Source organism: Spea bombifrons, chromosome 4, assembly GCF_027358695.1.
Source record: "Spea bombifrons isolate aSpeBom1 chromosome 4, aSpeBom1.2.pri, whole genome shotgun sequence".
In the NCBI taxonomy this organism is placed as follows: Eukaryota; Metazoa; Chordata; class Amphibia; order Anura; family Pelobatidae; genus Spea; species Spea bombifrons.
Window position 1 is genome coordinate 10,787,083 of NC_071090.1, and position 27,960 is coordinate 10,815,042.

The following is a 27,960-nucleotide window of genomic DNA, read 5'->3' on the forward strand; positions in this document are numbered from 1 at the left end:
AAAACCCGTTTTAAAGTACCTAGGCAAAATGTAAGTTATTAAAACTCTTAAAAGAATGGTGGTGGCAAACCTCCAAGAAATAAAATGCAGTTGGTCTGTAGCTCCTTCATTTTTAAGAACTCAAAATATTTTGTTTTTGTGTGCTCGCCCATAAACCCTTTCATCTCTTAAGCCCTGAGCAGACGCATCACATCATACAAAAAAAACTTTCCTACAAAGCACCAAACTCTCAGATGGAAAAATTTGGATTTCAATCTCCCAAATGATATGGTGGGAAAAAGACACTACAGAAAATGGCAGTAATTTACAACCTCCCAATCTACCAACGGAATGAACATTAATTTTGGATCAACAAACAAATTAACAGATATAGGAAAGGCTGAACTTGATGGACGCATGTCTTTTTTCGGCCTATATAACTATGTAACTATGTAATTCATTGATTAACGTAACTATGATAAATCCCTGCAAAATGGATACAATTTTGCCAAAGTATAAAAGGGGTTTATTCACTAAAGTGAGATTTTTTTTAACTTGCTTTTTTTACCATTATAAAGAACACTGACAAGTTTCTCCAGCAAAAGGCTGAGCTGGCTCTGTATAATGCATGAATCAAAGGGCAACAAAATCTCACTAATTACACTATGGATTATGCAAGTCAAACTTCTCCTACAGCAGAAGTTTACAGAGATTTGGATCTTCATAATGTATAGTGCATTTTGCGGGCTTGACATCATTATATATATATATACACACATATATATACACACACACACACTCACATACACACTCTCACCAACTAAATCTAAAATGTTAAGATATGGGTGACCTCAAATCAGGATGGTTTTACTTTATATTGACATTTTTCTGACTTTCATATAAATACAGTAAACTAGAGTACATATAATGGCCTTCAGAATTGCGAGTAACTAAAAGGGGGCTTGGCTACAGGAGCCCAAATATATAGCAGACCTAACTGTCCCCCTAAAGAACTGGTACCCAACCCGTAACTCCTTATTTTCTGTTTCACTCTCCCTATATTTTCTATACAATGTAAGCATTACATAGTTCGTAAGGTTGAAAAAAGACCAAAGTCCATCAAGTTGAACCTATATACATATTGTGTCCCTACTGTGTTGATCCATTCATTGAAAACACAGACAAAAGACAGCTTATGTCTGTCAAATATACCTGTAATAGACTTTATAACATTTCGAAACTATAGAGGCAACAGTTATCCAGGGAGTATCTCAGCTGTATTACATCTAAGATAGGATCACTTAGATTTCATGCCAATGGTGCCAAGAGCTGATGCACTGATGTAGAGTCAACAAAATAAACCGAGACTATCAAGGTCCCTTTCCTCAGATGGCATTGTAGGAGAAAGCAAAGGCACTGGCCCATCAAGTGTTTTTTTTTTTTTGCTCTTATATAGCGAAACAGTTTCCATATGGAATCATGTTTGCTTAATAAAAGTAGAAATTACCGTATTGGCTCGATTATAGGCCACACCCTTATAATTTGGTGCTATTTTAAAGAAAAACATTTTTTTTACATTTAATGTATGTAGGAGGCTCCCATCCTCCTTACCTAAACGTTATTTCTGCATGTTGATGTAGATGTGGCAGACGTGACCTCCACTTCCTGCACCAGTCTGCCTCATCTACATCAACATTGAGAATCAGGCCAGAAGTAAAGTTTCTGCTCGCGTTGCCGGGGGACCGCATTTTCGTCGGACCGCACTACCGAAAACTCTCTGCAGTGTTCCGATCCGGTCTTCCAGACACCCTGGAGAAGATAAAAATGCTAAACCCCGAATATAGGCAGCACCCCCACCTTAAAGATTTAATTTATGGGGGAAAAGTGTAATCGGGCCAATACGGTATATTCTAAACCATCTGCTTGACAGCTTTGACATAACTAATTTTGTAAAACTACCTGTAACGGATTTATTGGTCTGCAGTAGAGCTGAAACAACGAATCGATAAAATCGATAATCGATAACGGAAATCGTTGTCGACGATTTCCGTTATCGATTAATCGAGTGATCAATTCGTTGTTGGAGCACTCGGCTCCTTTTACTTACCTCCGCGAGCGTTCCCCGCTTCTGCTACACGCTCTGCAGTCTCCGCCTTCTTTTAGCTACGTGACGGATGTGACGCGTTCCGGAGGTAAGTATTCTTCATGTCTATGTGCACGGATCGCACAGAGCCACTCGCACAGAGCGAATCGCTCTGTGCGAATGGAGCCACTCGCACAGAGCGGTTCGCTCTGTGCGAGTGGCTCCACTCGCACAGAGCGGTTCGCTCTGTGCGAGTGGCTCCACTCGCACAGAGCGGTTCGCTCTGTGCGAGTGGCTCCACTCGCACAGAGCGGTTCGCTCTGTGCGAGTGGCTCCACTCGCACAGAGCGGTTCGCTCTGTGCGAGTGGCTCCACTCGCACAGAGCGGTTCGCTCTGTGCGAGTGGCTCCACTCGCACAGAGCGGTTCGCTCTGTGCGAGTGGCTCCATTCGCACAGAGCGGTTCGCTCTGTGCGAGTGGCTCCATTCGCACAGAGCGGTTCGTGAGTGTGGGTGCAGGGCAGAGTGGGGGTGGGGGGTGCAGGGCAGGAGACTGGGTGCAGGGCAGAGTGGGGGTGGGGATGCAGGGTGTGAGTGTGGGTGCAGAGCAGAGTGGGAGACTGGGTGCAGGGCAGAGTGGGGGTGGGGATGCAGGGCAGGGTGTGAGTGTGGGTGCAGGGCAGAGTGGGTGCAGGGCAGAGTGGGTGCAGGGCAGAGTGGGTGCAGGGCAGAGTGTGAGTGTGGGGGCAGGGCAGAATGTGGGGGCAGGGCTGGGTGCAGGGCAGAGTTGGAGACTGGGTGCAGGGGCACAGTGCAAAGTGCTGGGTGCAAAGTGCCAGTGCTGGGTGCAAAGTGCCAGGGCTGGGTGCAAAGTGCTGGGTGTAAAGTGCCAGGGCTGGGTGCAAAGTGCTGGGTGCAAAGTGCCAGGGCTGGGGCAAAGTGCTGGGCGCAAAGTGCTGAGTGCTGGGTACAAAGTGCTGGGTGCAAAGTGCTGGGTGCAAAGTGCTGGGTGCAAAGTGCCAGGGCTGGGGCAAAGTGCTGGGTGCTGAGTGCTGGGTACAAAGTGCTGGGTGCAAAGTGCCAGGGCTGGGTGCAAAGTGCAAAGTGCTGGTGCAAAGTGCTGAATGCTGGGTGCAAAGTGCTGGATGCAAAGTGCCAGGGCTGGGGCAAAGTGCTGGGTGCAAAGTGCTGGGTGCAAAGTGCTGGGTGCAAAGTGCCAGGGCTGGGTGCAAAGTGCTGGGTGCAAAGTGCTGGGTGCAAAGTGCTGGGTGCAAAGTGCTGGGTGCAAAGTGCTGGGTGCAAAGTGCAAAGTGCTGGGGCAAAGTTTCTTGAACAGTAATAGTCCACCTCTTTTCAGAATGTTTGGGGTTATTTTGTTTCATAAATATTGTGTTTGGGTTCTTGTACTTTGAAAATATTGTTTTTTATTACATCATAACAAAATAAGAATGTTAATGTAAATTTTAAGTTGTTTTTTAACATCCAGTTCATTAAATTCTTTTAAATAAACGAAAAATTTGCATATTGTTTTTTTTTATCCGATTAATCGATTAATCGAAAAAATAATCGGCCAACTAATCGATTATTAAAATAATCGTTAGTTGCAGCCCTAGTCTGCAGGTAGAATTGTTGCGATATTGAACATCCCTGCGGAATATGATGGCGCTATATAAAACAATAAATAATTTAATAAGCTAAGAACGGTGGCCAAAGGAGAAGCAAAATCTTATCAATTTATCCCGGCCTTTCTTCTGTTCCCTCTACCCTTACAGCGGCCGTCTAAACCAACAACTCCGCAAAAAGAAAAAAGTCAGCCGGGCAAACGGTAGCCACGTAAGGCGAGTCGCCAATAAATATTACATATATATATATATTTCATTGCAATCTATAAATGCCATTGCATGGGTTTCTTTAGTGTACGGAACTAAAGTATGTATGTATGTATGAACAGCTCTAAGTTTTAAAGTACAGCACTATGGAATATGACAGCGCTATATAAAACAATAAACAATAGTCATTGCGCAGCCTTGTGTGTGGGGGGGGTGTTGTAACATTGATTATTTTTAGATTGTAAGCTCACAGCCCTCAGAAGCCCACCGTTCACGCCAGAAACCTTGAATGAAAGGGCCATATGGCTAGAGTCCTCAACCCCTGTTGTATCTGTCTATGCATTATGTAATAGCCAACCATCCCATATAGAAATTGTACAGCACTGCAGAACGTTAGCCCTTAATGAAAAATAATAATATTAATTGACAACCGATGCTGGGCCTTACTGACGTTGTTTACAAAGCAACCACCTTAACACTGCACCAAATATGTATGTATGTATGTGTATATATATATATATATATATATATATATATATATATATATCGATTTCTGCATCGAAAAAAACTTAAATCTCAAAATGTAAAATTATTCAGCCTCTAAATAACTGCAGAGTTACAAGTTCCATTAAGCCACATTACAAAGACTTACCCCGCTCCCAGACGCCATTTTGCTGGTTAAAATTGCCCGTCGCGCTAAATAACGTAATGCGGAAGACACTACGCTCCTGTGTATCCATAGATACCCCTTTCTCGCTCCTCCCACCGTAGCCTCACCGCTTCCGCCCATACACACAGCGAACCCAGAATCAAAAGTCTCGTCTGTCACAGACACGGGGCGGCCATTTTTTATTTGGGCATGCTTTGTGCTGCGGCAGGTATTAACAGCAGTTGTGATAGGCGTCGCCTCATATTAAACTATCGCTTTTGCTAACATGGCTGGTAAATGTGTAGTGTGCTGCCACGTTCTAGATTTGACTTATTGTATCAAACTGTCTTAGAACGATGAGGGCAAGTGTAGGCGGAGTGAAAACGAGTGCGCGACAGACAGTTACCATAGAGTGTCATGAGGGTACCAGACATGCCCTAGTGGAGCTTAGAGGTGACAGTAGTGCTGCATGGGGTATGGTGAGTTATGTGTGTTTCTTAAATGTGTTTAACACCAATGCCCAGTACACAGGGTCTTTGATTAAGGCAAAGTGTACCCAGCATCATTCATCCATCTACCTATCTAAATACACACACACACACACACACACACACACACACACACACACACACACACACACACACACGCATTTGTATAGCTACATAAATATAGATATATCATTTAAATCTTAGTATTAGGCAAACATATAGAGGGACAGACAGACCATTTAAATCTAATTATTAGTGCATGTGGACACCACGGCAGGAGAACTGATGTCAGGAATTGAAATATTGGCAAATAATAACGTACGTGTGTTATATACACTTCAACATATTTCCTTTATGTATATCTTCGTATTTTCATTTATATATATTAAATATATCGTGTAGTGTGGACATCAGATTGAGCTGATCTTTTGCATCTAAATACACTGTTGTTGTTTTAGGAATATTTGTCTGCTAATACCATGTTAACCACTATTTAAGAAAAAATGTAATTGTTATATATCATCTCTGTACATCTTTGTAGCATTCAGTCTGGTGGAACTTCTCTGCTGGTATTGATCTTTGTTGCAAGCCATGAACTAGATGAACGGCGATTCCCTACGATACCTAATGTGACGATATGACATCATGATATGAAGTAAAAAGTGAGCATCTTCCTGAAAACGTGGATGGCCACGTGGATCACCACAGAACGCCATGAGGAAGCTAAGATGTCTTTCATCGTCGTGTTGGACGCTATTAGTTGGCCAAAGAATGACATTATTTGGCACTGGAGTCCGCCCCATGTCCTGTTACCAAAATAATCAGGTATATTTATGTATTTATGTTAAGTGTAAGCGCACATGAATTTTTCCTGTTAAAACAGCAATACAAAATTATTTCAGAACATACACAGTTCAAAAGTTTGGGGTCACTTTGCTGTTTTCCAAATGCAAAATGGTAGCTTTTTAAATTTAAACTTGGATTAGCGAACACAACGTGCCATTGGAACACAGGAGTGATGGGAGCGATAAAGGCCCTTCTGTACGTCTATAAAGATATTCCGTTATAAATCTGGAGCTGGATATTGATCAGTTTGATGTTATTTTAATGGACAAAATGTGATTTTTCTTTCAAAAACAAGAACATTTCTAAGTGACCCCAAACCTTTGAAGGGTAGTATGTCTCCCGCTGAGCATTCTTTATTGGAACAGTCAAAATATGAGACCCCTGCTACTCCCCAAATTATTAAAACATCTATGATTTGTACATTTTGATGACCTCACTACTTCTGTGCTTTATTGCGTTAATTTTTCAGTATAATGTTTATTTAGCCAAACCGCAATTTGACTCAACGTAAAAGCCATGAGACATTGGTCCCACAATACAGCCGTATTTCTGTTTTCTGTAGATCGAAGCATGTGTATTTTCCAGGAAATTTTTAAGGTCGTTTTATAGCCAATATAACAAAATTCTAAATGACCTACAAACGTTTTGTACAGAATTGAAAAAATGATTACTCTTTAGAAAATGCATGTGATGTTCTATTGTGTATATATACAACCATATAACAATCACTATTATGTTTTTAAGAACGGAAATTTTTCATACCAAGACAGTGTGTCCCAGCAAGAAGCAAAAGAGCAAAAGCCACGTTTTGTGCTTAAAACTCCAAAGGTAACTTTTTTCATTTTTTTTTTTAACTAACAAACACTATTACCTGGCAACTTTGAGGACTGAATAAGGCAGTGTAGTAGGGCTGCAACAACTAATCTATAAAATCAATAATAAACGATAATGAAAATGGTTGCCAACGAATTTCATTATCGTTTAGTTGAATCGATTTTATCGATTATAAGATGAGGGTTTTTTTTCCAGGGATGCACCGATATATTGATGGCCGAAATATATCGGCCGAGAAGGGCATTATCGGCAAAATGCCGAAATAAAAAAAAAAAAACTGCCGAAAATAATCGTCCGCAGGGGCTGGGCTGCTTACCTGCGCTTTGGTTACACAGTGTTCCCAGGAAAAGCAGGAACCCAGCGGATTCGCGTGAATGCACATCACGTGACTCTGCTCCGTTCCTTCTTCCTCTGAGGCTGGGCCAGAGAAGTTGTTCGAAAGGGAAGCAGCAGGGCCCCTGCAGTAGTCTGCAAGCGAGAGATCTGCAGTTCAGGTGAGGTGTTGGGGGAGGCTGTATGAGCAAGTATGTGTGATTAAGGGATTGAATGAGTATCTGTAAATGAATGAGTATATGAGTGTGTGTGGGGGGGGTGGCTGGCATGGCATAGGGAGTTTGTAATCGCACGCCAGGTTCAAGCATGTACTGGCTGCCTGGGCATGATAGGAGTGTGATTGCTGTTAGACATCATATATATATATATATATATATTAATATTGTTAATTGCATTTTTTGTCTCATTTTGGTGTGTTACTTTTAATAAAAGTGTGGTTATTTTTTTTTTGTTTGTTTTTTTAAGGAGGGGGTCATTTTCGGTTCACTTTCCGCCAAGTGAATCCTGAATTTTCGGTTTCAGTCCAGAATTTTCGGTTTCGGTCCAGAATTTTCGGTTTCGGTCCAGAATTTTCATTTCGGTGCATCCCTAGTTTTTTCCAGAGCAAATGCTCTGAAGAATATAACAACATTATAAGATATATGTAACAATAAGACTAAGATCCAGATCCCCCGAAGCGCTGCAGGGGACTCAGAATCCTCCTCTCTGACAGCCGGCGGGCGTCTGTGCGATGCGCGCAGACATCCTCCGGTACTGTCCTCCACTTCCGCCCGGAGCATCTATGATGGAGCACCAGCGTGACCTTCCGGTGCTCCACCGTAGAAGCCCCGGCGGAAGTATCAGCTAGCACAGCGGAGGTTGTCTGCGCGCATTGTGCAACGTTCGCCGGCTGCCAGAGAGGAGGATCCGCCGCAGCACTGCAGGGGACCTGGTTCTTCCTCTCTGGCAGCCGGTGGGCGTCTGTGCGATGCGTGCAGACATCCTCTGCTACTACTGGTAGTTCTGCTGGGGCTTCTATGATGGAGCACAGGCGTCACATGACCTTCCAGTGCTCAGTCATAAAAGCTCCAGCGAAAGTGCCGGCCACCAGCAGAGGTTGTCAGCGCACTTTGCGCAGACGTTCATCAGCTGCCCCTACTCCAAGGAGTCTGGAGTATGGGAGGTAAGTCTGGGGGAACTTTTTTGGGGGTATAAGGCATATCGGGGGGGCAGAGTGGCATATAGGGGGTTATAAGGCATATCAGGGGGGCAGAGGGGATATCTGGGGGGTAGAGTGGCATATTGGGGGTTATAAGGCATATCTGGAGGCACAGTGGCATATAAGGGGTATAAGGCATATTCAGGGGCAGAGTGGCATATCTGGGGTATAAGGCATATCAGAGGTTCTTTTTATTCTGCTGTTTGTTTTTAAACATCCTGTTTATAAAATTATTTTACATTCGGCCAACTAATCGAAAATAGTGTAGTATTGCTTATATTTTGTACTGCATCCGCAGGGTACACGCGATGTTCACCCCAAGCAAGTGGCAATACGTGAGAGAATCTTTAACACCGTGGTGAACTGCTTCAAACGTCATGGTGCTGAGAGCATTGACACCCCCGTGTTTGAGCTCAAGGTTAGTGTGTGTAACACAGCCGTCATGATACTATGTGTGTAACAAATATGTGATGATGTTTATAGTTTACTTACGTATAGGACTGTCATTAAACTCCTGTGCTAATGGAGAGTCTTCCTTCTGGCGATCTCTCTCCTTCTCCCTCCACTTCCATCTTTCTCTCTTCCCCTTCCACTTCTTCATAGCTTTCCTTAATATAACTTTTGTGATCTTGTGCACTTACCCCTGACAAAATGTGTGATAGCCCACCTCAATTCCCAAATCATCTCATAACACCCCTCTTACCACACACCTATAGTAATCAGTTGACCTACCACCAGCATACTACTGTTATGCCAACCTTCCATTGTTGGCCATAAGCCCAGCCACAGTTCAGCTTGTAGTCACCTTACAGTAACTTGAACTTATCAGCGCCAGGTTTTTGCGCCACATGACTACTGACCTCAATTTCTCATTCCCTTGGAAAACATGAAGCGTAAGCTGGAATTGTTTAGTTAGGTTCAACGTAAAGATTTTGTTAAGAAATCTAAACGGTTGTTGACCTCACAGGGCTTCTTGGAAAACTTCAGTTCAGTATCAGCTTGTTGGCAATTTCTTTCTACCTACATGATCTAATTTAAGGGTCTGGCTTTAGTAACCTTTTAACCTTATTATTTTACACTCATAATTTAGCCACATTTCTGTACTTTTGGTCATCAACACCTCTGTTTACAAAAAAGAAGATGAGTTTTCTTGCCAGGGGCTTCTCATATAGTATTCCAGCATGATTTATTATTTAACAGCATATCACATTAAGATTTTTTGTCTTGGCGGAGTGTCTTGGGACTGCTTTATGGATAATTATGTCTGTAATTTACTGTACCACGTCTCTTGAGGATCAGCCTGGAACTCTCATTTGTAATGAATTATTCATTGATTTATGTTTATTCCTCGCTGGCATGTTGTCACATGCCAGATATTTGCTAAAATCCTATATGCTGCCTCTTCCTTTTAAATGGAAATGAAACCCTAAAATAATGTACATTTTAAAGTTTCATGTATAGTTTGAGAGTTTCAAGTCGTAGAAAGCTTTGGAAGAAAGCCCTTGTTTGTAACATGTTTCAGAATAAATGCAGCATTATTAACTTTTCTGCAAGAAATTATTATTTAAAATGTAAACTTTTGACTGTTCGTAAGACACTCTTGCCGTAAAATACGGAAGGTTTCCTGACGGAAAAAGTGTATCCGTTGAGTTCCTCCTCCGAAATCCTCATTACCACTGAAAGGCTAGCCTGAGATGATGGTGGGTGGCCCTGAAATGTCTAATGGCCCATAGGTGCCCCAGTCACCCTCCTGGAAGGCACAGAGCAGCCACACGCAACCTCAAAAACATTCTTACATTGATGTATCTAGAGAGGCTTCAGTAACCTCCATTTAATAATTCAATAACTAATTGGGAAAAAACGAAAATACAATGGCTGTTCCAACTGAAAAATGGTAACACGCTGTCCTCAAAAAGCTGTCTGTTCAAATCAGAGCATAAAGACCGCACTGATTAGATTTTTTTGTTGAATCGGAGTAAAAATGGTCACAGAGCTTGTACAAAAAGAAGGCAAACAACAAAGGCATACAGAAAAATGTACAAGATCAGTACAGAGATGGAATTCTCCGATATTAAAGGTTTATTCACTAAAGAGGCTGTTGGCCCGGCATAATCAGTAAAGTGACATATAAAACCATATTTCCCCAAGTATAAGGCGCTCCCATGTATAAGACGCACCTTAATTGTGGGGGCCAAAATTAAAAAAAAATAGATATTACATAAAGTTATTGTACTGGCTGCCTGGGCATGATAGGAGTGTGACTGATGTTAGCTGCTAGCAATTGTTAGCAATCGCACTCCTATCATGCTCAGGCAGCCAGTACATGCAAATCAATTTCAGCTTCCCTGTGCCCCCTACACACGGATCCATGCTATCACACACACACTTATATTCATTCATTTACTCCCCCACCTTACCTGAACTGCAGATCTTCTGGTGCGGCTCGCAGACTTCCGTGGGGGCCGCTGTTTCCCTCTACGTTGCTCGAACAGGAACATAGCGGAGTTATGTGATGTGCATTCACATGACTCCACTGGGTTTCTGTGTCGCGCGACAGATCAAGAGACGCTGCTGAACAACACAGAGGTAAGCAGCAGGTCCCCTTTGCGGTAAAAAAAAAAAATCTACTACCACTGTATAAGACGCACCCATTTTTAGACCCCAAATTTTTCTAAAAAAGGTGCATCTTATACATAGGGAAATACGGTACATCATACAGATTTAACTATCCAATATACAGGGTGAGCCAAGTTCTTGCAGCAGGAGCCCAATAGGGTTTGGTCTTCATAAAGTAAAATGAAGTTGGTGAACCACAACTTTCTGGCTTTTTTCTATTTTAGTGTATAAACCCATCAAACAGGAAAGTCTCAGATTCATAACTTATGAAGAAAAAAGTCTCTCTTTATCTCCAGGAAACGTCTGTTTGTCACCCAGTACAGGAGCCTAGGCAGTTTACAACATTTTAATCCATCTTATAGCTGAGTGGTCCCACTGGCAAATCCATGGGGGGATTCGCCTCTAGGCTAGCAGGAGATGTGTTTTTAATGGTTCATTCTTTGTTGGTGAGGTTGCACACATTATATATGTTATAGCATTGTTATGGTTCATCCGATCCAACGCATACCTACCAAGCATTCCTTGTCTAACTAAACCTGGTAAATAATACATTCCCATTTCTCAGGCACTCTATTCACGGAATGCCTGTACACATGATGCCCTAAGCGTACTTTTCCACATATGAACATGCCATGTCCCATGTGAGACCCCCAGCGGTTTTGCATTACATGCCACCCAAGACAGGATCTCTGGTTCCCTTAAAGGCTATTCTGGTTGGATGCTCTTCTTGGGCAACTGGTTCTTCAATGAGGTCTACTCTGGCTTTCAGAGAACTTTAGGTTAGGATCTGCCATTTGCAAGATAGGTGGGCAAGCAAGATGCTTTGTTAACCTGTTCTGTATCATGTAATAGATTAAGCATCTTCAATGAGAGATAAATAATCATGCTAATTCTGAGAACAGAAAGTTAAGGTGACTGATCCAACGTTGGCTGGTTTTCTAATACAAGTATATTGCTCATTTTAATTACTAAACACGGTTTTATTTACAGTAATGCCCTGTAAACTGTCCGATTAGCTTAGTTTATATGGCATATCCTAAGTACAGCTGTTATATATATATATATATATATATATATATATATATATATATATATATATATATATATATATAATGAAAATAACATTATTACTAGGGTTTGACACTCAATCCTTAGATCCATCCTGTGTTATGCCATAGTATCCCCATTCTCCTGCTGTATCTAATTAATCACTTAATATGAACTAACATTTTAATCAGATATTGTGCAGTCTTTGCCACAATTTAATCTGTACTAGAATTCGTTGTTTTATTATAGATCGTGTTGTTACATAGAAATTAAGTAATTGTTACAGCTAATACTTTACATTAAAATGATTTATTTTGTATATATTGCTATAGGAATTACTAACCGGCAAATATGGAGAAGACTCTAAACTAATTTATGATCTAGAGGACCAGGGTGGCGAGCAGCTGTCGTTGCGTTATGACCTAACGGTATCCTTTTATGCGTGTCCTTGTATATGCTTTTTTTTGTGTACATGCCGTTATGACATCATCTTCATAACTGCTCTGCTAAGTGATACTTTTCAGTTTGATGTTTGTAGGCTAAAGAGAAATACAAAGCATCGAGACTTTGCCAGAGCAAAAGATTGTAGTTAGAAGCCTCCGACCGACTGCTGTACAGAGAACGGGCACAGGAAAGAATTTAAAACATTTACCCTGACAAATAACAGCGTATTTCACGTATTAAAGAAAGGAGTTTATTTTTACTTCTAAAAATATGTGTCGGACAGCATGTACAGCACCATTGCGGGGCAAAATATATATTTATATTTATTATTTTAGGGTTTTGGACAGAATTTTCCAACCGTTTCTTTGGCTCCTGTGTGTATTTTTCCATAGTTATGTTTTGTACAGTTAATGTGAGCCCATAGATCTGTTGTTAAATATGCATTACATTGATATTTTTCATGGTCAACTTTTAAAGCGTCATTTCAGCCGTCATATGCACTTCGATGCATATAATAGCTGAGTTCACTATATATATATATATATATATATATATATATATATATATATATATATATATATATATATATATATATATATACTCTTAAATATATATATATATATATATTCTCAACATTTTCTGTTGGTGAGGCAGTTTTTTTATGCATATTTCTTATCTCAGATACCACTTTTTAAGTTTGATACTTGTTACCGCGTAAATATTTAATGTGTGTGTATAAGTTTTATGCGATGCAGCTGTCTTTAATGTACGTTAGTCTGAAAGCATGTTCATTTTGGTATCATTTATTCTGCTAGGCTTCTTAGGTCCACAATTTAAGGAGAAAAAAAAACGTAAGCATATACTGCGTTGGCTCACTTATATGCAAATCGTCTTTGCACGCGTGTGTTTTTCTTTTTTTTTATATCCTTAACCCTGTCGATAAAGGTTCCCTTTGCACGGTATCTGGCCGCGAATAAAATCAGTACCATGAAGCGATATCAGATATCAAAGGTGTACAGACGAGACAATCCAGCCCGAGGACGCTACCGGGAGTTCTATCAGTGTGTGAGTACAGACATTGTACCTGATATGAGACCACATGCAACAATAAACCCACAAGAGAGAAGACCCTGATTTTGGAGAATGAAACAGTCCATACAATGAACAGTTTGAATGAATCCTTTCAGTCTTACATTCTCATGCCATCCTCCAGCCTTGGAATTCATTATGTTATTGACATGGTCGGCACAGACGCTAATAAATCAGGAAGATGTCAGGTGATGTTCCAGGACATTTAATTTATTACCGTCTTTACCGAGGTGTATCTTCTGTCAGAGATAAGGAAGGGTATTTGTGTACATATTCCATTTAGACCAAGGATAGGCAGAGCAACAGTTGAACGTATTGAATGGCATGTCTCAGATTTAACTATGCACAGTGCAGGGCTTGTTTTGCAGAAGAAACTCTCCGGCATTGGCCAACCATAATGCATACAATCGAAACTCTCCGTTATGAAATCAGAGAGCCTTATTCCCCCAACAGTCTCATTCTGCATTATGGATCTTCTCTTGAAAGAATATCTCGAATAGCCCTGTATAACGTATACATGGTCAGTGAGGTTTCTTAAGTCATCCATACATTTGAAATATGTATTCTACAGGGCCAGCTCAGCCTGTCTTGCAGCAGGGTTTGCCCTTCCACGGGGTATCAGGGTAACAGGACATTACTTTACCCTGCAGTGACTGGCAGCACATGTGTCCAGAAGCGAATTCAGGTGCCAGTCGGTGTGTGAGCGTGAGTGTAAGATAAAAGATTAGACAGGGGGTTGATATATAGTTGGGGTGCTGGGGGACCACTTGGCTGTACTTGCCCCCTTGGTCAGAAGATGCCAGCCCCCCAATGTCCTATTTTGATATACTTATTAATTTATTTATTTTTATCACTAGACTATTTTGCTTTTTTATATTTCTGCATATTTATGGCAGGATTTTGACATTGCCGGGCGTTATGACCCTATGATCCCAGACGCCGAGTGTCTGAAGATTATGCATGAGATACTCGGAGAGCTTGAGCTGGGAGATTTTCTCATTAAGGTAAATGTTGTACGGAAACAAACAGCAATCAACTTTTAAGATAATTAAATATCCTCTTCTGGTTTTTGTGCCTTATTTGTTTCCCATTTGCTTTCTGGCTACTTCTGACAATTACGTAATTTATTTTCTGTGGACTTTTCCATTACAGCAGCTGATGCCATTAGGAATATTTTGCATCTGTACGTTCACAATGGGTTTAAAAACCTGATTGAAGAAAATAAATACTTTACCCCAATATGAATTAATGTGGCAATCTTAACATCATATTGTCATGCGGATTACTGTTTCATTATTTCTTTTTTAAGTTAAATGCCTATTGGACTCTATTTTGTTTGGAATCCAGTGCATTTTACTTTATGCAAATCAGAAGATAAATTATTTTTTTATATTTGTTAAAATAAGACTTCTGTCTCTTTTAACGCCTCCCCCAGCTGCTCCTACCGAAACCAAGGAGCATTTGCTTGTTTGCGTATGTTATCTGAACACTGGTCTTTTACTAGCATACAAGCGATCGCTTGCATCGTCTCCAACAGCACTTTGAGCTTAGCTTCATTTGTGAAGGTACTCTGTATTGGGAGATAGTATCATGTACTGGATTTAGGATGTGTAATGCAGGGCATGAGTGGAAGAACGCCACCTGTGATGCCTGAGACATGTCCCCCAGTTTCTAAATAAGTGAATTGCTTTCCTTTAGTACAGGTTTTTGGTGCAACCCCCTAATGGAGTGCACAGCTTTAGGAAAACTATGTGTACGTGGTGATTTATCCTTGCTATGACTATCTGAGTACTATCTGCTATGACCGATGCAATGCTGTTTAATCACCATGGGCTTATGATCACTTTTAATTGAGGACGATTTGTCCTCAACAGATGAAATATGGAAATATTTCATATTGACATGTTGGCAACCAATGTTCTGTACAAATTTATAGCATGGTGGGGATTAAACCAGCACCGTACCATTGCATGTATGAGTACATTTTATTATACTGGATTCAAATTGATCACTAGCTTTAATTAATACAAATACCTTTAGGTTCGTTACAGTTTTGCTTTAAAAGGAAAGTTTTAGCATTGCTTACCTATAGGCTTTAGACCTTAAGTAACATAAGATTCCGCTGTGACTATTGTACCCTTTTGTACTTGAGCCATATTAAATCATAATACGACTCTTACGACATGCTAATGTTCTCTGAATATCTCCCCATCAGGTGAATGACCGAAGGCTTCTGACTGGCATTCTTGCATTGTGCGGTGTGCCGGAGTCCAGATTCAGAACAGTTTGTACATCCATTGACAAGCTAGACAAGGTAAATGAACGGTAAGGTGACATTGGGGCATTCAGTTTTTGGCCAGCTAAATTCAGTGGGTTACAACTTTACATAAAGAAACAAATGTCAGTAAATCCTTTAAAAGCTCCTACTTTTAAGGCCTTTATACAAATCATGCTATAAGCAGAAGGCAGGAAATATAAAAAGCATGGATACTTGTAGGATCTACAGGCTGTTGCCATCTCCATTTTTTTCCAATTGCTCTTTCCTTTTCCTACTTTCTTTCTTCATTTCTCCCACCTGTGCATTTTATCTCTATATACCTTTTCCTATTCTCCTATTTCCTCTTTTTGTATGCGTTTTCTCCCTCTCGCCTATTTCTTATGCTTTTCTCCTGCTTTTCACATTTCTTCTTATTCCTCCTCTACTTCCTCTTTTCTCTCTATACTTCCTCACATCTTTTCCTTCTTTTCCATATTAGCTTTTTCCCCTCTGCCTTTTTTGCATACCTTTTTTTTTTCTTTTCATGCTGTTTGGTTTCCGTTTCATCACAGTTCTCCTTAAACTCCATCTTACTGAAGTTATTTTCTACACAACAAACATACCATGACATCACATTATAGTTTTTTTTCTCCTTCCTATAACATCTGAAATATCTCCCTTGCCCCTCTATTAGGGCTCTCATTTTCACCCATCCTAATGCGGCACTCATTCCCAGGCCATTAGAAGGCTCGGTTTGTGAAACTGCCAGTCTCTTGCCCTCTATGTCTCATTATGATCCCTACAATGCCTTCTGTCAGGTTACATTTCCATTTTCACATTACTTCTCCATCCTATTACATCTTCCCTCTCATCAGGCCTAGACTTGCCATCTGGCACACAGAGAAAATGCCGGTTGGGCTGGGCTAGTGGCCTAAACCACTGCCTGCATACTGCTGCTCCAGCAACAAATTGGATCCCGCAGTAAATTGCTGCCAACTGGACACAGACACACTGCAAGAGTATGTGCAACATGGGACTGCACTTATCCAACCAGCGACCACATATAAGTAATTTAGTAGCCACTTAGTCATCCCCAGTCACCACCAGTCGCCCCCTCAGCACTGCCCTCTTTGTAGCTGAGGGTGCCCACGTCATATCCTGGCAGTGTAAGAATACACTACTGCTGCCATATATTACTACCCCTAATTCACCTATGTCGGCAGTTCTAATGTCAGGTACATTTTCCCCACTCTGAATTTGTTTCACCCAATATAATGCGTTTCTGTCTTGTGTTTTCCTGGCTCTGTTGTCTTAGCCCAATCTCTTGGACAAACACCCTAATTTTGTATCATACCACCTTCTGCTAAACAATAGAATGACTCAGTCTTAACCACTGACTTACAACATTCTCTGGAGAAAAGACCTTCATTAGTTAAACAGAACTTTATCGGCACTGTCGTAAACAATCAGCCTGAAGTGGTGTTTGAGCTGGAAAACTAATAGAAAAATGGCTGCCTAGAAGGACAACCTGCAGATAACTGGAACAGTTTATTGGAACAGAATGATACAAAAGCCACATTGTTCAGTTCCAAACAATATTACTGTATAAATAAGTTTATATACAACACAGACACACCTAAGAATAATTTTCAGTTCAACAACCAATCAGTGTCTGCTTTTGTGTCAGATGACAATTAAGAGTTCCCCCATTAGGTTATGAATAAGAAGAAATTTCACGTGACTTATGTTGGAACGGGTTTGGGCTTCCAGCCGTACTAGAAATGATGTGTATAATGCTGCGTTTTATTACAAAAGTGTTAAATTCCGAGGAGTGGGTGGGACGGCGCCTTTAAATTACGGAGTGTTTGTCTTCCTGACATACAGATAAGAACAGAGGACACCGCATGGAGGAAAATGATTGGGCTTTTGTTACCGATATAAAATTTGAAAGCAGAAAAAAAATGCATCTATAAAAAGGCAAAATATGAAAATGGTTTGCCAACAGAAAGTGATTTATTAATATAAGTGATAGCGCAGGCCTTATTGGTTAGTGGACTGTGATCGAAGATTCATCATAAAATGGCATAACTATTACTCAGTACAAAGTGGGCACGCCACCGATTTTTGTCAGGGCTGCCAAGTATAGATTGACTTTTGCTGAGGGGTTATTAATCTTCACCCCATCCTGGCTTGAAGTATGGAATGATTGATCACCTAGATTGGAAAATGGTTCAGCTGCCCCGTAATGATGCATAAGATGCATAATATTATAGGGGCGGCATTGTGATGAAGCACGCATTGATTTTCAGCGTAAAAATCGCCTTCATCTTTTAATTCCAACCGGTGGATTCATCAAGCCTGTGATACCATCTCTTTTGAGATATTGCTTCACGTTGAGTTCTTCCGCAGAGCTGATTCATCAGTGTCTAGTATAACCCTACGTTCTTGCGAAGCGGGCCCATGGAATAACACGGCGCAAGCTGATATTGTCTCGAACGAGATATTATCGCCTGCTTGATGAATATACCCCTGGGTCTTATGAAATTGCACAATAACAAATGGTCTGCTGGAAACTTATTTCTCCTCCTTTATACAAACAAACAGTTAATTTAGGAGTTGAATGTGAAAAATCTAACCGTATTAAACACAAAGCATCGTTTTACTCATTTCCCCCCATTAATAGTAGTTTTGTTGGACTGAATTGATTAATGCTCGCTCCTAAGGTAATGTATTAGCCGCACATAATGGAAAATGGCTGTAAATGACTTTTGTGAATTGCTGCTGTTGCAATATATAAAGTATATTTCTTTGTGTATTTTATTGATTTTAAAAGATGGTTTGTTCCGAGGAACAAAGCATTTTTCATTGTTAAATGAGAAACAATTGACTAGGCGTTTAATTGTTAGCAATGAAAGTGTACAGCAGCCTACAAAAGTCATTCTCAGCAACAGTCTTTAAAGGCGCATGCCAGTCCTTTTTCCATATGAAACATATGGAAGTCCATTTACCCAGGACTAGCATGTAAGTCAGTGTATTTATTCTTTAGTTAGTGCAGTTAGAAAATGAGTCTTCTCTTCTGTTCTGTTAATGCCCCCTGCTGCCTCTACTGGAAGCATATAGCATCCGTGACAGACCCTGTAGAGACGGATGGTCTCTGCCGTCAATAGTTCCAGCGATTTCCTATGGTCCCCTCGGTATGCTCCAGACTTCCAGTAACTAAGTAGTTACACTCCACGGTGAAGTGTCCCTTGTCCCGAAATCACAGACACAGTATTAGGCTTGAACAAGTAAGACTCTATTTTATTGTACACCAAACACCAACTTTATACATGAGACCATATTGAACAATACATAAATACATGAGCTTAAACACTTTAGCACTAATCAGGAGAGGGCTAGAACAGGGAGCTACCAATCACAGTGCAGGGGGTGTGGTCAGGGGCGGCCCACGTCCCATTAACTTAGGGACCCATCAAAAGGGGAGTTACCCTCCCTGCCAAATATGGATATCAGGGGTGTGGCTGTAGCAACCAATAGGGAAGGTACCTACCTAGCAGACCCCTACAACCTTGTCACAGATGCTCATGTGACAGCATCCATCAATACATTTCTCGCACATGGTCAGAAGCGCCTCTGTGGATATGAATGGAAGCAGCAATGAGATGTATGCTATGTGGCATACATATGATTAAATGCTGCAACTCATACTGATTACAATGGGAACAGTACTGAGACTGTCCAAGGAGTCTACAGTCTAATGCTTCCTGGTCTCAGTAGAGGTTGCCAGTGAAGAGACAATGAGAGAACTTATTCATCAAAAAAACAAACAACTACTTACCTAAGATAGTAGCTGCAGCCCTGCAGCTGTCCTCCTCGTTCATAGTTTGACAATTCCTGCTTCTCTGGATCCATCATACAAGCAGCAATAAACATACATGGTAGGCACCATCAGACATCAGCCCACCAGGCATTTCACCAGAGTGCCTGATGCCCAGTCCATAGTCTAAGCCCTCACCTCCTTCTAAGACAGAGCACCATGATATGATGTCATATCCCAACACACAACGAGAGGACGGCAGCCACGGAACTAGGTTCTGAATGGTGGCTGTAGAGCTTCCTAAGGTCTGGCTTAGGGCAGTGTCCACTCTAAACACGTCACTGACCAAACACAGCCCAACTTTTAGTTTAGTGGGGAAACCCTAAGGGGCTGATCTCTACTTTAATAGTGCATTCAGAATCGGTAAGACCTTTAGAAATCTGGGCAACTTGTGTGTTTCAGGTTCCTTGGGAAAACATCAGGAGTGAACTGATTGAAGACAAGAAACTCAGCCCTGAAATTGTGGACCAAATTGGTGAATATATCAGACTTAACGGTATGAAACATGGAAAATATCCTTAATGGTGCTGATGAGACTAAAGGCTGTTTGTGATTTCAGTGCTCTTTTTTTTTTTTTGCATACGTTGCAACACAAACTAATTGGTTTTTAATCTGGCAAAAAGATTGTATCACTTGAAAGTTAATTAAAATGTTGTAATGCCTATGGACATACATCAGAAAAAAACAGAATCTGAGCCCACTGAAGCTGAAACATAAATTATAGATGCAGATCCTCCTGATCCAGCCTGGTAAGTGTATATCAGGATAGCGAAACATATTAGATTGCGTACCAAATAGAAAGTGTTGAGGCCAATATACCGTATTTATCGGCGTATAACACGCACTTTTTTAACTAAAATTTGAAGCTGAAACCCTACCTGCGTGTTATACGCCGATAAATCCTAGAGCCAGTGGCGGAACTACCGGGGTCGCAGGGGTCGCAACTGCGACCGGGCTCTGGAGTTCTGCCAGTCAGGGGGGCCCAAGGGGTGCCGAGCGGTTGCTGAAGACGACCGCTCGGCAACTCTCGGGCCCCCCTGACAGAAATCCAGGACTCCTCTGCTGGTGGCCGCCGCCGCCTGCCTGCCTGCCTGCCTCAGCGCCGCCTGCCTGCCTGCCTCAGCGCTTCAACTCCTGTGTTGGAAGCGTGAGGCGTTTGTCTCGGGTGCCAGCGCTTCACGCTGGGCGCCGGCATATGACGTCAGACGCCGGCGCTCAGCAGTGAAGCGCCGGCACCCGAGACAAACGCCTCACGCTTCCAACACAGGAGTTGAAGGTAAGTGACCGGGGGGGGGGGAGATCCTGAGAAGGGGGGTTAGGGAATGAGAGGAGATCCTGAGAAGGGAGGTTAGGGAGGGAGAGGGGAGATCCTGAGAAGGGGGGTTAGGGAGTGTGTGTCTGAGTGTGTGTGTCTGAGTGTGTTTGTGTGTGTCTGAGTGTGTTTGTGTTTGTCTCTGAGTCTGTTTGTGTCTGTGTCTAAGTGTGTGTCTTAGTGTGTGTGTATGTCTTAGTGTGTGTGTGTGTCTTAGTGTCTGAGTGTGTGTGTGTCTTACTGTGTGTGTGTCTTACTGTGTGTGTCTGAGTGAGTGTGTCTTACTGTGTGTGTGTCTGAGTTTGTGTGTGTCTTACTCTGTGTGTGTGAGTGTGTCTGAGTGTGTGTCTTACTGTGTGTGTCTTAGCGTGTGTGTCTGAGTGTGTGTGTGTCTGAGTGTGTGTGTGTCTTACTGTGTGTGTGTGTGTGTGTGTGTGTGTGTGTGTGTGTGTGTGTGTGTGTGGTTTCCCAGATAGCAGTGATTCTGATAAAGTTTTTTTTGTTCAGTTTTTTTGTTCAAAGAGGTGCTTTTTCTTTCATATTTGCCTTATAAGTGGTATAAATGTTATAATAAATGTTATAATGTAATAAATATTATTCCAACATTAAGTTCATAGCTTCCAAGTTAAAATTATTTTTTCTTACTCAAATTTCCTTGTTAAAATGGGGGTGCGTGTTATACACCAGTGCGTGTTATACGCCGATAAATACGGTAACTACAATAACTTTACAACGTTTCTTAAACCAAAAAGTCAAAACATTATTCAAACAAGATTCTTTTTTAATTTTACTTATTTTGTAAGAAACATAATACTGCTTTGCTGTTAGTTCAAATATAAGCATGTCTCTAAAATTTAGAGCTGGGCTGCCAAAAGAACGTTTCAGGCCCAGTATCAATTTAGGGATGAGGTCTCCACCCGGTGGCAGCACATTATGTTAAATCTGCAGGGTTCCCTCCATATTCTTAGAAAACCCAGTCTAGAGGAAACAATCAACAGGTATTGATGTTTTGTGCAGTTGAAATCTTAGTGTCTGCCACATTAACCGCCAACGTCATCTTCTTCCCAGGCCCACACATTATAAATGGCCGCACCTGTGTCTGACCCGGTTTGATTCACTTTCTACCTAGCATGAACATTAATACCATCTGTAGACTCACCATCGTCTTCCTGCCATTGATCTTCCCCAAATTTGAATGCCCTAATTGGCACCCTGTGCGAACTTCTATGCACTTTTTGTGATGCACGTTTAGGACATAAGGAAGTACTCTGTAGCCTTAGGATCAAAGCAGCTCAGAAGGCAACATCCAGAGCTGATTTGCAGTCCAGGTATCAGGCTAAGTCTCTTAGTTCCAGTGAAGGTCACAGTTAATGGCTGTGGCCTGTGGATAAAGCATAAAGACATGGTTTGGACAAGTTTTGTGTGGAGGAACCTGGAGTGGCCTGCACCTTAACCTCATTAAACACCTTTGGGATGAATTGGATTGCGAGCAAGGCCTTCTCACCCGACGTCACTTTCTGATCCCCGATTAATGCCCATGATTTTGGATGGAATATCCAACAAGCAAATGGGTTGGATGGTCAGGTGCCCACGTACCTTTGGTCTTATGAGTATTATGTTTCATTTATATAGCGCCAGCAATTTAGGCAGTGCTTTTTACAATAGATATTCTAGGGGCATGACAGCTAGAAATGACAGACTAAGATGAACCGATACATTAGCTTAAAATCATACGGCATTTAGAGATGTCCTAGATAGAATGAGGGGGTTGTATTAGAGACAGATAAGTTCTAGTTGCAAAGATAGAGCTCTTCAGAGGTATTGGGCAGCCCAAGTGAAATCTTGTAAGCGGGAAAAGAAAAAAGGGATAAGTGAAGAAGAAAGCCATGGCCTATGGGAAGAGCGTAAGGATCGAGTGGATGAGTGTTTTGTTAAGAGGGCAGAAGTGTATGGATGGCTTTATATGTTAGTACAATGATTTTACATTTAATAGTCTGTTTTCATAAATAACTGACTGATCGACTTTAATAACGTACTTAGGTCTAGTCATCTTTATCCCTTTGATATGTTTTTTAATACAACTTTTAAAAAAAACAGCACACCGATAAAATTGTGACTTACACAATGAATTGTGACTTACAGCCAAGAGGCTTCTATTATATCTGCTGATTGCTATCTTTATGAATTCCTGGGTCTTTCTTTATGAGAAAGATTAAGTTTTTCTTTCTTTTCTTATGTGAGACATTACCAAAAAATAATAAGTTGGCAACTATGTCCGTTTTTCCCATGGTTATTTTAAGAGAGGTCCTAAGCCTTGATAAATAGTATTCAGGATAACTAGCTTCAATCCAGCATATCGCATATATGACACAAATATATATATATATTGGAACGTTTCCCTAAAAGACTGGGTTAGGATAACAGAATCATACATGGAAACTCTCCTGGTTTTGCTCGGAGACGTTCTGGTCTTGAGGGCACAACCAGAAAACTCTGGGTCACAGGAGCAGCGTTCTGCTATCATGGTTACATGGATCTTAGTTATTCTGAACTGTGAAACAAGCAAAAAAAAATATGAAAGGAATAACATTTCTGGATTACTGTGTTTGTTATTCAAGATGTTTAAATTAGTTAATTAATGCTTAACTTAGAACAATGGCTGTCTGAGAGTCATATGCAAATACTTTTGATGTGTTGTATATTATGCTTTTGACCTGCAGGTGGAGTGGAACTGATAGAACAACTTTGTAAGGACCCGAAACTTTTGCAGAACAATGTGGCTATGGAAGGATTGATTGACCTGAAACTGCTGTGCAAATACTTGAAAATCTTCGGTATAACAGATAAGGTATCTAGATTGTACTTCTCTCTAGTTCAAAGCGTATTGGCTGTCTATATGTTGCATGTTCCAATTTGCCCACTTTATTGTTGCAAAATGGGTGTAGCCAAAGCATCATGCGTTTTCTTGAATATAAAATATTATTGGGTCTTTTTAATATTTTTTATGTTGTTTCCCATTAGGTTTCTTTTGACTTGGGTCTCGCTCGTGGTTTAGACTATTACACTGGGGTCATTTATGAAGCAGTGCTGCTCCCTGGTCGAGAAGGACTTCAACCACAGCAGGGCAGTAATCTGGAAGATGTGGCCAGCATTGGTAGCGTAGCTGCTGGAGGACGTTATGATGACCTAGTTGGGATGTTTGATGCCAAAGGCAAGAATGTTCCGTGTGTGGGTATCAGTATTGGGATAGAGAGGATATTTTCTATTGTGGAGAAAAAGGCCATGGTAAGAAACATTGCTTTATGCCACATTGTTGTCCAAATATATATTTAGATACAGGTACACTAAATTAACAATTGACATTTAGATTGATGACATTTTGTTTCTTCAAAGCCTGCATTGCTCTCCTAAGTTAACTTCTTCTTCATTGTTTGGTTTTTCCACGTGGCTAATACACATGTCCATCCTGTCTCTTTATTTTAATAAATCATCTGGGGTATGTAATATCTTGCCCACTTTCATCCCTTCTGCTTTCTACAACCTCTTCTCCATTACCCAGCCTGTTCATCCTTTGAATTTGTCTTGTTCCCCTCGCTTTGTTTTTCTGAACTTTACCTTGTTTAATTGGTTGGTCCTATCCACAAGAATATAACTGTATTCATGGGACATTTCTACACTGCAAAAAGAGAGAAAAATATGGGAGGTAAAGTTAATGTGCTGCTTCTGCACTTTAATGGTCTGAACCATGGTTCAGCAGGTAAAATATTATTATAGCACTCTAAGACATGGACACAAGGCATGTCATTTTTTTGATTCCTTGCCCATGGTTACTTGGCTTCCTCATATCCACATGCCTGCTGTTTTAGAATTGACTTTAGAATAGCATCTAGTTAATGGTTTGCATCATTCAGGGCCAGGGACGTAACTAGAAACCACAGGGCCAATTCCCCCCCCCCTGGGCCCCCCAGCTTCAACAGCTAGTCTGTGCCATCATTGCCCCTTGCCCCCCAACATAAAACATATGTAAACCCTGAAATCTCACACATTTCCATCTCTCCCCACTTACACATCCATGCTCACACATACAAAAGTACACATCCATGCTCACACACACAAAAGTACACATCCATGCTCACACATGCACAAGTACACAATCCGTGCTTACGCACAAGTACACAATCCGTGCTCATGCACAAGTACACAATCCGTGCTCATGCACAAGTACACAATCCGTGCTCATGCACAAGTACACAATCCGTGCTCATGCACAAGTACACATCCATGCTTACATACATACATATATATATATATATATATATATATATATATATATATATATATATATATATATATATATATATATATATATATACACAAACACATATACATCGTCCTACCACCTTTCCGACTCCCACTTACCTCTCACCGCTCCTGCAGCTTGTTATTTGGCTGCGTCGGTGACTGCCGATACGCTCCTGTCTCCCCATGCCGGTTCATAATAGTTCAGAAAGGCCCCTTCCGAAAAATGTTGAACCGGTACGAGGAGACAGTAAGAAGGGGTTGCGGCAGTGTTCCGGGCATGTTACAAATATCTGAGACTAGCATAAAATAGTATAGTTATTTTATATTAGTGTTTTTGTAATCTTGATAGTGTATCTTTTATGTATGTATGGCCTTGTGGAGAGAATTGTAAATATAATTGAATATTCTAATACTTTAAATGTAATAGATCATCAAGCTTTTGGAAATTACCTGGTCTTGTTTGACTGCACTCTGATACGTTTTCTGTTATGTTTTTTTGTGGATCCTGTGTAACAAACAAAATAAAAGGGTTTCTTTTAATCATTTTGCATTGTTTTCTTATTTTGATTTAGGACTCAAAAGAAAAAGTCAGAACCACTGAAACGCAGGTCCTTGTAGCATCACCCCAGAAAATGTTCTTAGAAGAGAGGCTGAAACTAATTTCCAAACTCTGGGATTCAGGAATTAAAGTGAGTGCATTTACATCATAGATATGTCAATAATAAAGAAATATTATTAATATACCAAATATATCACTAAACTTGCATGCGACAGTGTTTATATAGACATTTTTTGTCCACTCCATATAATGTCAGGATGATCAAACTTTAATCCGGGTGTATGTGTCAGAGGTTCATTCGGCATCTAATCCTTAAGATAAATGGAACCACGCACATGCTCCCTATATACAACTCACAGTAAAAGCATACATCTACATACACACACGCCATTAACACTCTGCATCCCCTCTAAGGAGCATGTGTGCACAGATTTTTTTAAAATACCAGTCTCACTGCTTAACTCACTGTCAGTTGTTTATCCATTCATTCATTCGCCTGTACATTTGTGTTTGTTTGCCTTGCCACATTTGTTTTTTTCTTGGCTTGCTTTCTCACTGAATATGCCACAGTGGATCTGTTCTGGTTTTCCCTCCTCATAGGAAGGCTGATAAATCTCTACTGCTACACCCACAGAAGATAATAACCTCTAGCTCAACTCCTGGCCAGGAAAGGGTGGAATGATTTTAATACCTTGAGCACCTCTAGTGAGGGTAGCCAAAGTCAATGTCCTTGTGACTGGAAATGAGTGGGGAAGTCCATAGCGGCTCTTATCCTACAACACAAGTTGAGTGCTGAATACTGCCCTCATTTTGTTCCTGATACTTTACCTCTGGCGTTAAAATAAAATGGAGCCTCTGATCCAGGTCTGGAGCCTTTCCAGATCTTTTCATAATCTATATGTTCCCCACTTCTCCATAAAGGGGGTAGTGACGCATTAGTTTTGTTATTAAGGAGACTATAGAGCCACGAGATCCCATGGGGTGTCTTCTCCTGCACAAAGATCTTCAAATGGAGTTAATTGTCTTTTGAAATTATGTTTTTGTGAGAGTTTCCCCAAAAAATAGTGAGTTGGTGGTATTGGAAGGTGTGGGGCGAGTGTCAATCATGATGTTATCTAATGAGTTGAGTATCGTTCCTGTTGCCAAGTTGTTAAGCGTAAAGAGGGCATCTGTAGAGGTGCCGAGAAAGTCTCCGTTATTTTGCCCTGGGGGGAAGTCAGGATTGTGGAGACGGGTCGAGCGACACGTCCCACTTCCTGTATGTTGCATGAACCATTCTGTGTAATAACAGAAACCTGTCTTAATAAGCATTAGCTGTCCTACACCTGCTAATATAATCTGCATCCTTTCTTGCAGGCGGAAATGCTTTACAAGGAAAATCCAAAATTTTTGAGCCAGCTGCAGTATTGCGAAGATACGGGAATCCCGCTGGTGATAATTATTGGAGAGCAGGAACTGAAAGATGGCAACGTTAAACTAAGAGTTGTTGCTACTCGAGAAGAGGTGAGAAAAGACTATTAAGAAACTTAAAGATTGCATTCGTTTGGCTTCCTGATTTTGTAACACATTCATGCACCTTAGATGTTGCTTCTGCAGAGGGTTGTTCTGCCCCTGGGAGCGGGAACAGTATAACAGTATAATTGCTTTTTGGTTTTGATATGTGCCGAGAGGAAAACATTTCAACTAACTGCCGTATTTATAACACGCACTTTTATAACTAAAATACGAAGCTGAAACCCTACCTGCGTGTTATACGCCAATAAATACGGTTATTTAATACGGAATTTAAACTTGCATTGTAAACAGATGTTATCAAAATATCTTTTTTTATTTATTAAAGGTGGATGTCTCAAGTGAAAATCTAATAGAAGAAATAAAAAGGCGAACAAGTTAACCATGGTCTGTCTGGTCAAACTTCCATCTGTGAAAATATCACATCGTGGCACAGTCTCTACGTCTTAGATCCAACTGCGCATAAGAACTGTATTTTTATGGAAATATTTTATTTATTCAGAAAAGTAAACTGTTTAAATATGGCATTTATATGGCACCTTTTTTTGTTGAAATTCTTATTAGAGACAGTCAATAAAAGAATAAGTGTGAATTTTTGTTGTTGCTCTTCTACATGTAAATGCAGAATAAATACAAGATGTGAACAGGCTTTTGAGCGTTATACAAAGAGATGTGTTTCCATTCTTCACTGTGTTTCACAAGCCTTT

The 27,960-nt window shown here is 40.9% G+C and overlaps 2 protein-coding genes across 2 annotated transcripts in view; one reads left to right on the forward strand and one right to left on the reverse strand.

The window, feature by feature from the left end:
* The window catches only part of ZMAT2 (zinc finger matrin-type 2), a 20,270-nt gene extending 15,619 nt beyond the window's left edge, over positions 1-4,651 (reverse strand). The window contains exon 1 of the mRNA XM_053464163.1: positions 4,543-4,651. Within this exon, the coding sequence (XP_053320138.1) occupies positions 4,543-4,560 (18 nt within the window). The 5' untranslated portion in view covers positions 4,561-4,651. The remainder of the gene's footprint in view (positions 1-4,542) is intronic.
* Positions 4,652-4,745: 94 nt separating this feature from the next.
* On the forward strand, positions 4,746-27,886 carry LOC128491825 (histidine--tRNA ligase, cytoplasmic-like). Its single transcript, XM_053464164.1, has 14 exons — positions 4,746-4,832; positions 5,569-5,852; positions 6,618-6,701; positions 8,537-8,656; positions 12,234-12,329; positions 13,291-13,410; positions 14,331-14,438; positions 15,650-15,748; positions 19,971-20,064; positions 23,601-23,728; positions 23,902-24,165; positions 25,755-25,871; positions 27,098-27,244; positions 27,582-27,886. Exons 2-14 carry the CDS (start codon positions 5,742-5,744, stop codon positions 27,633-27,635), a joined length of 1,542 nt encoding a protein of 513 aa, XP_053320139.1. The 5' UTR covers positions 4,746-4,832; positions 5,569-5,741; the 3' UTR covers positions 27,636-27,886.
* Positions 27,887-27,960: the final 74 nt, after the last annotated feature.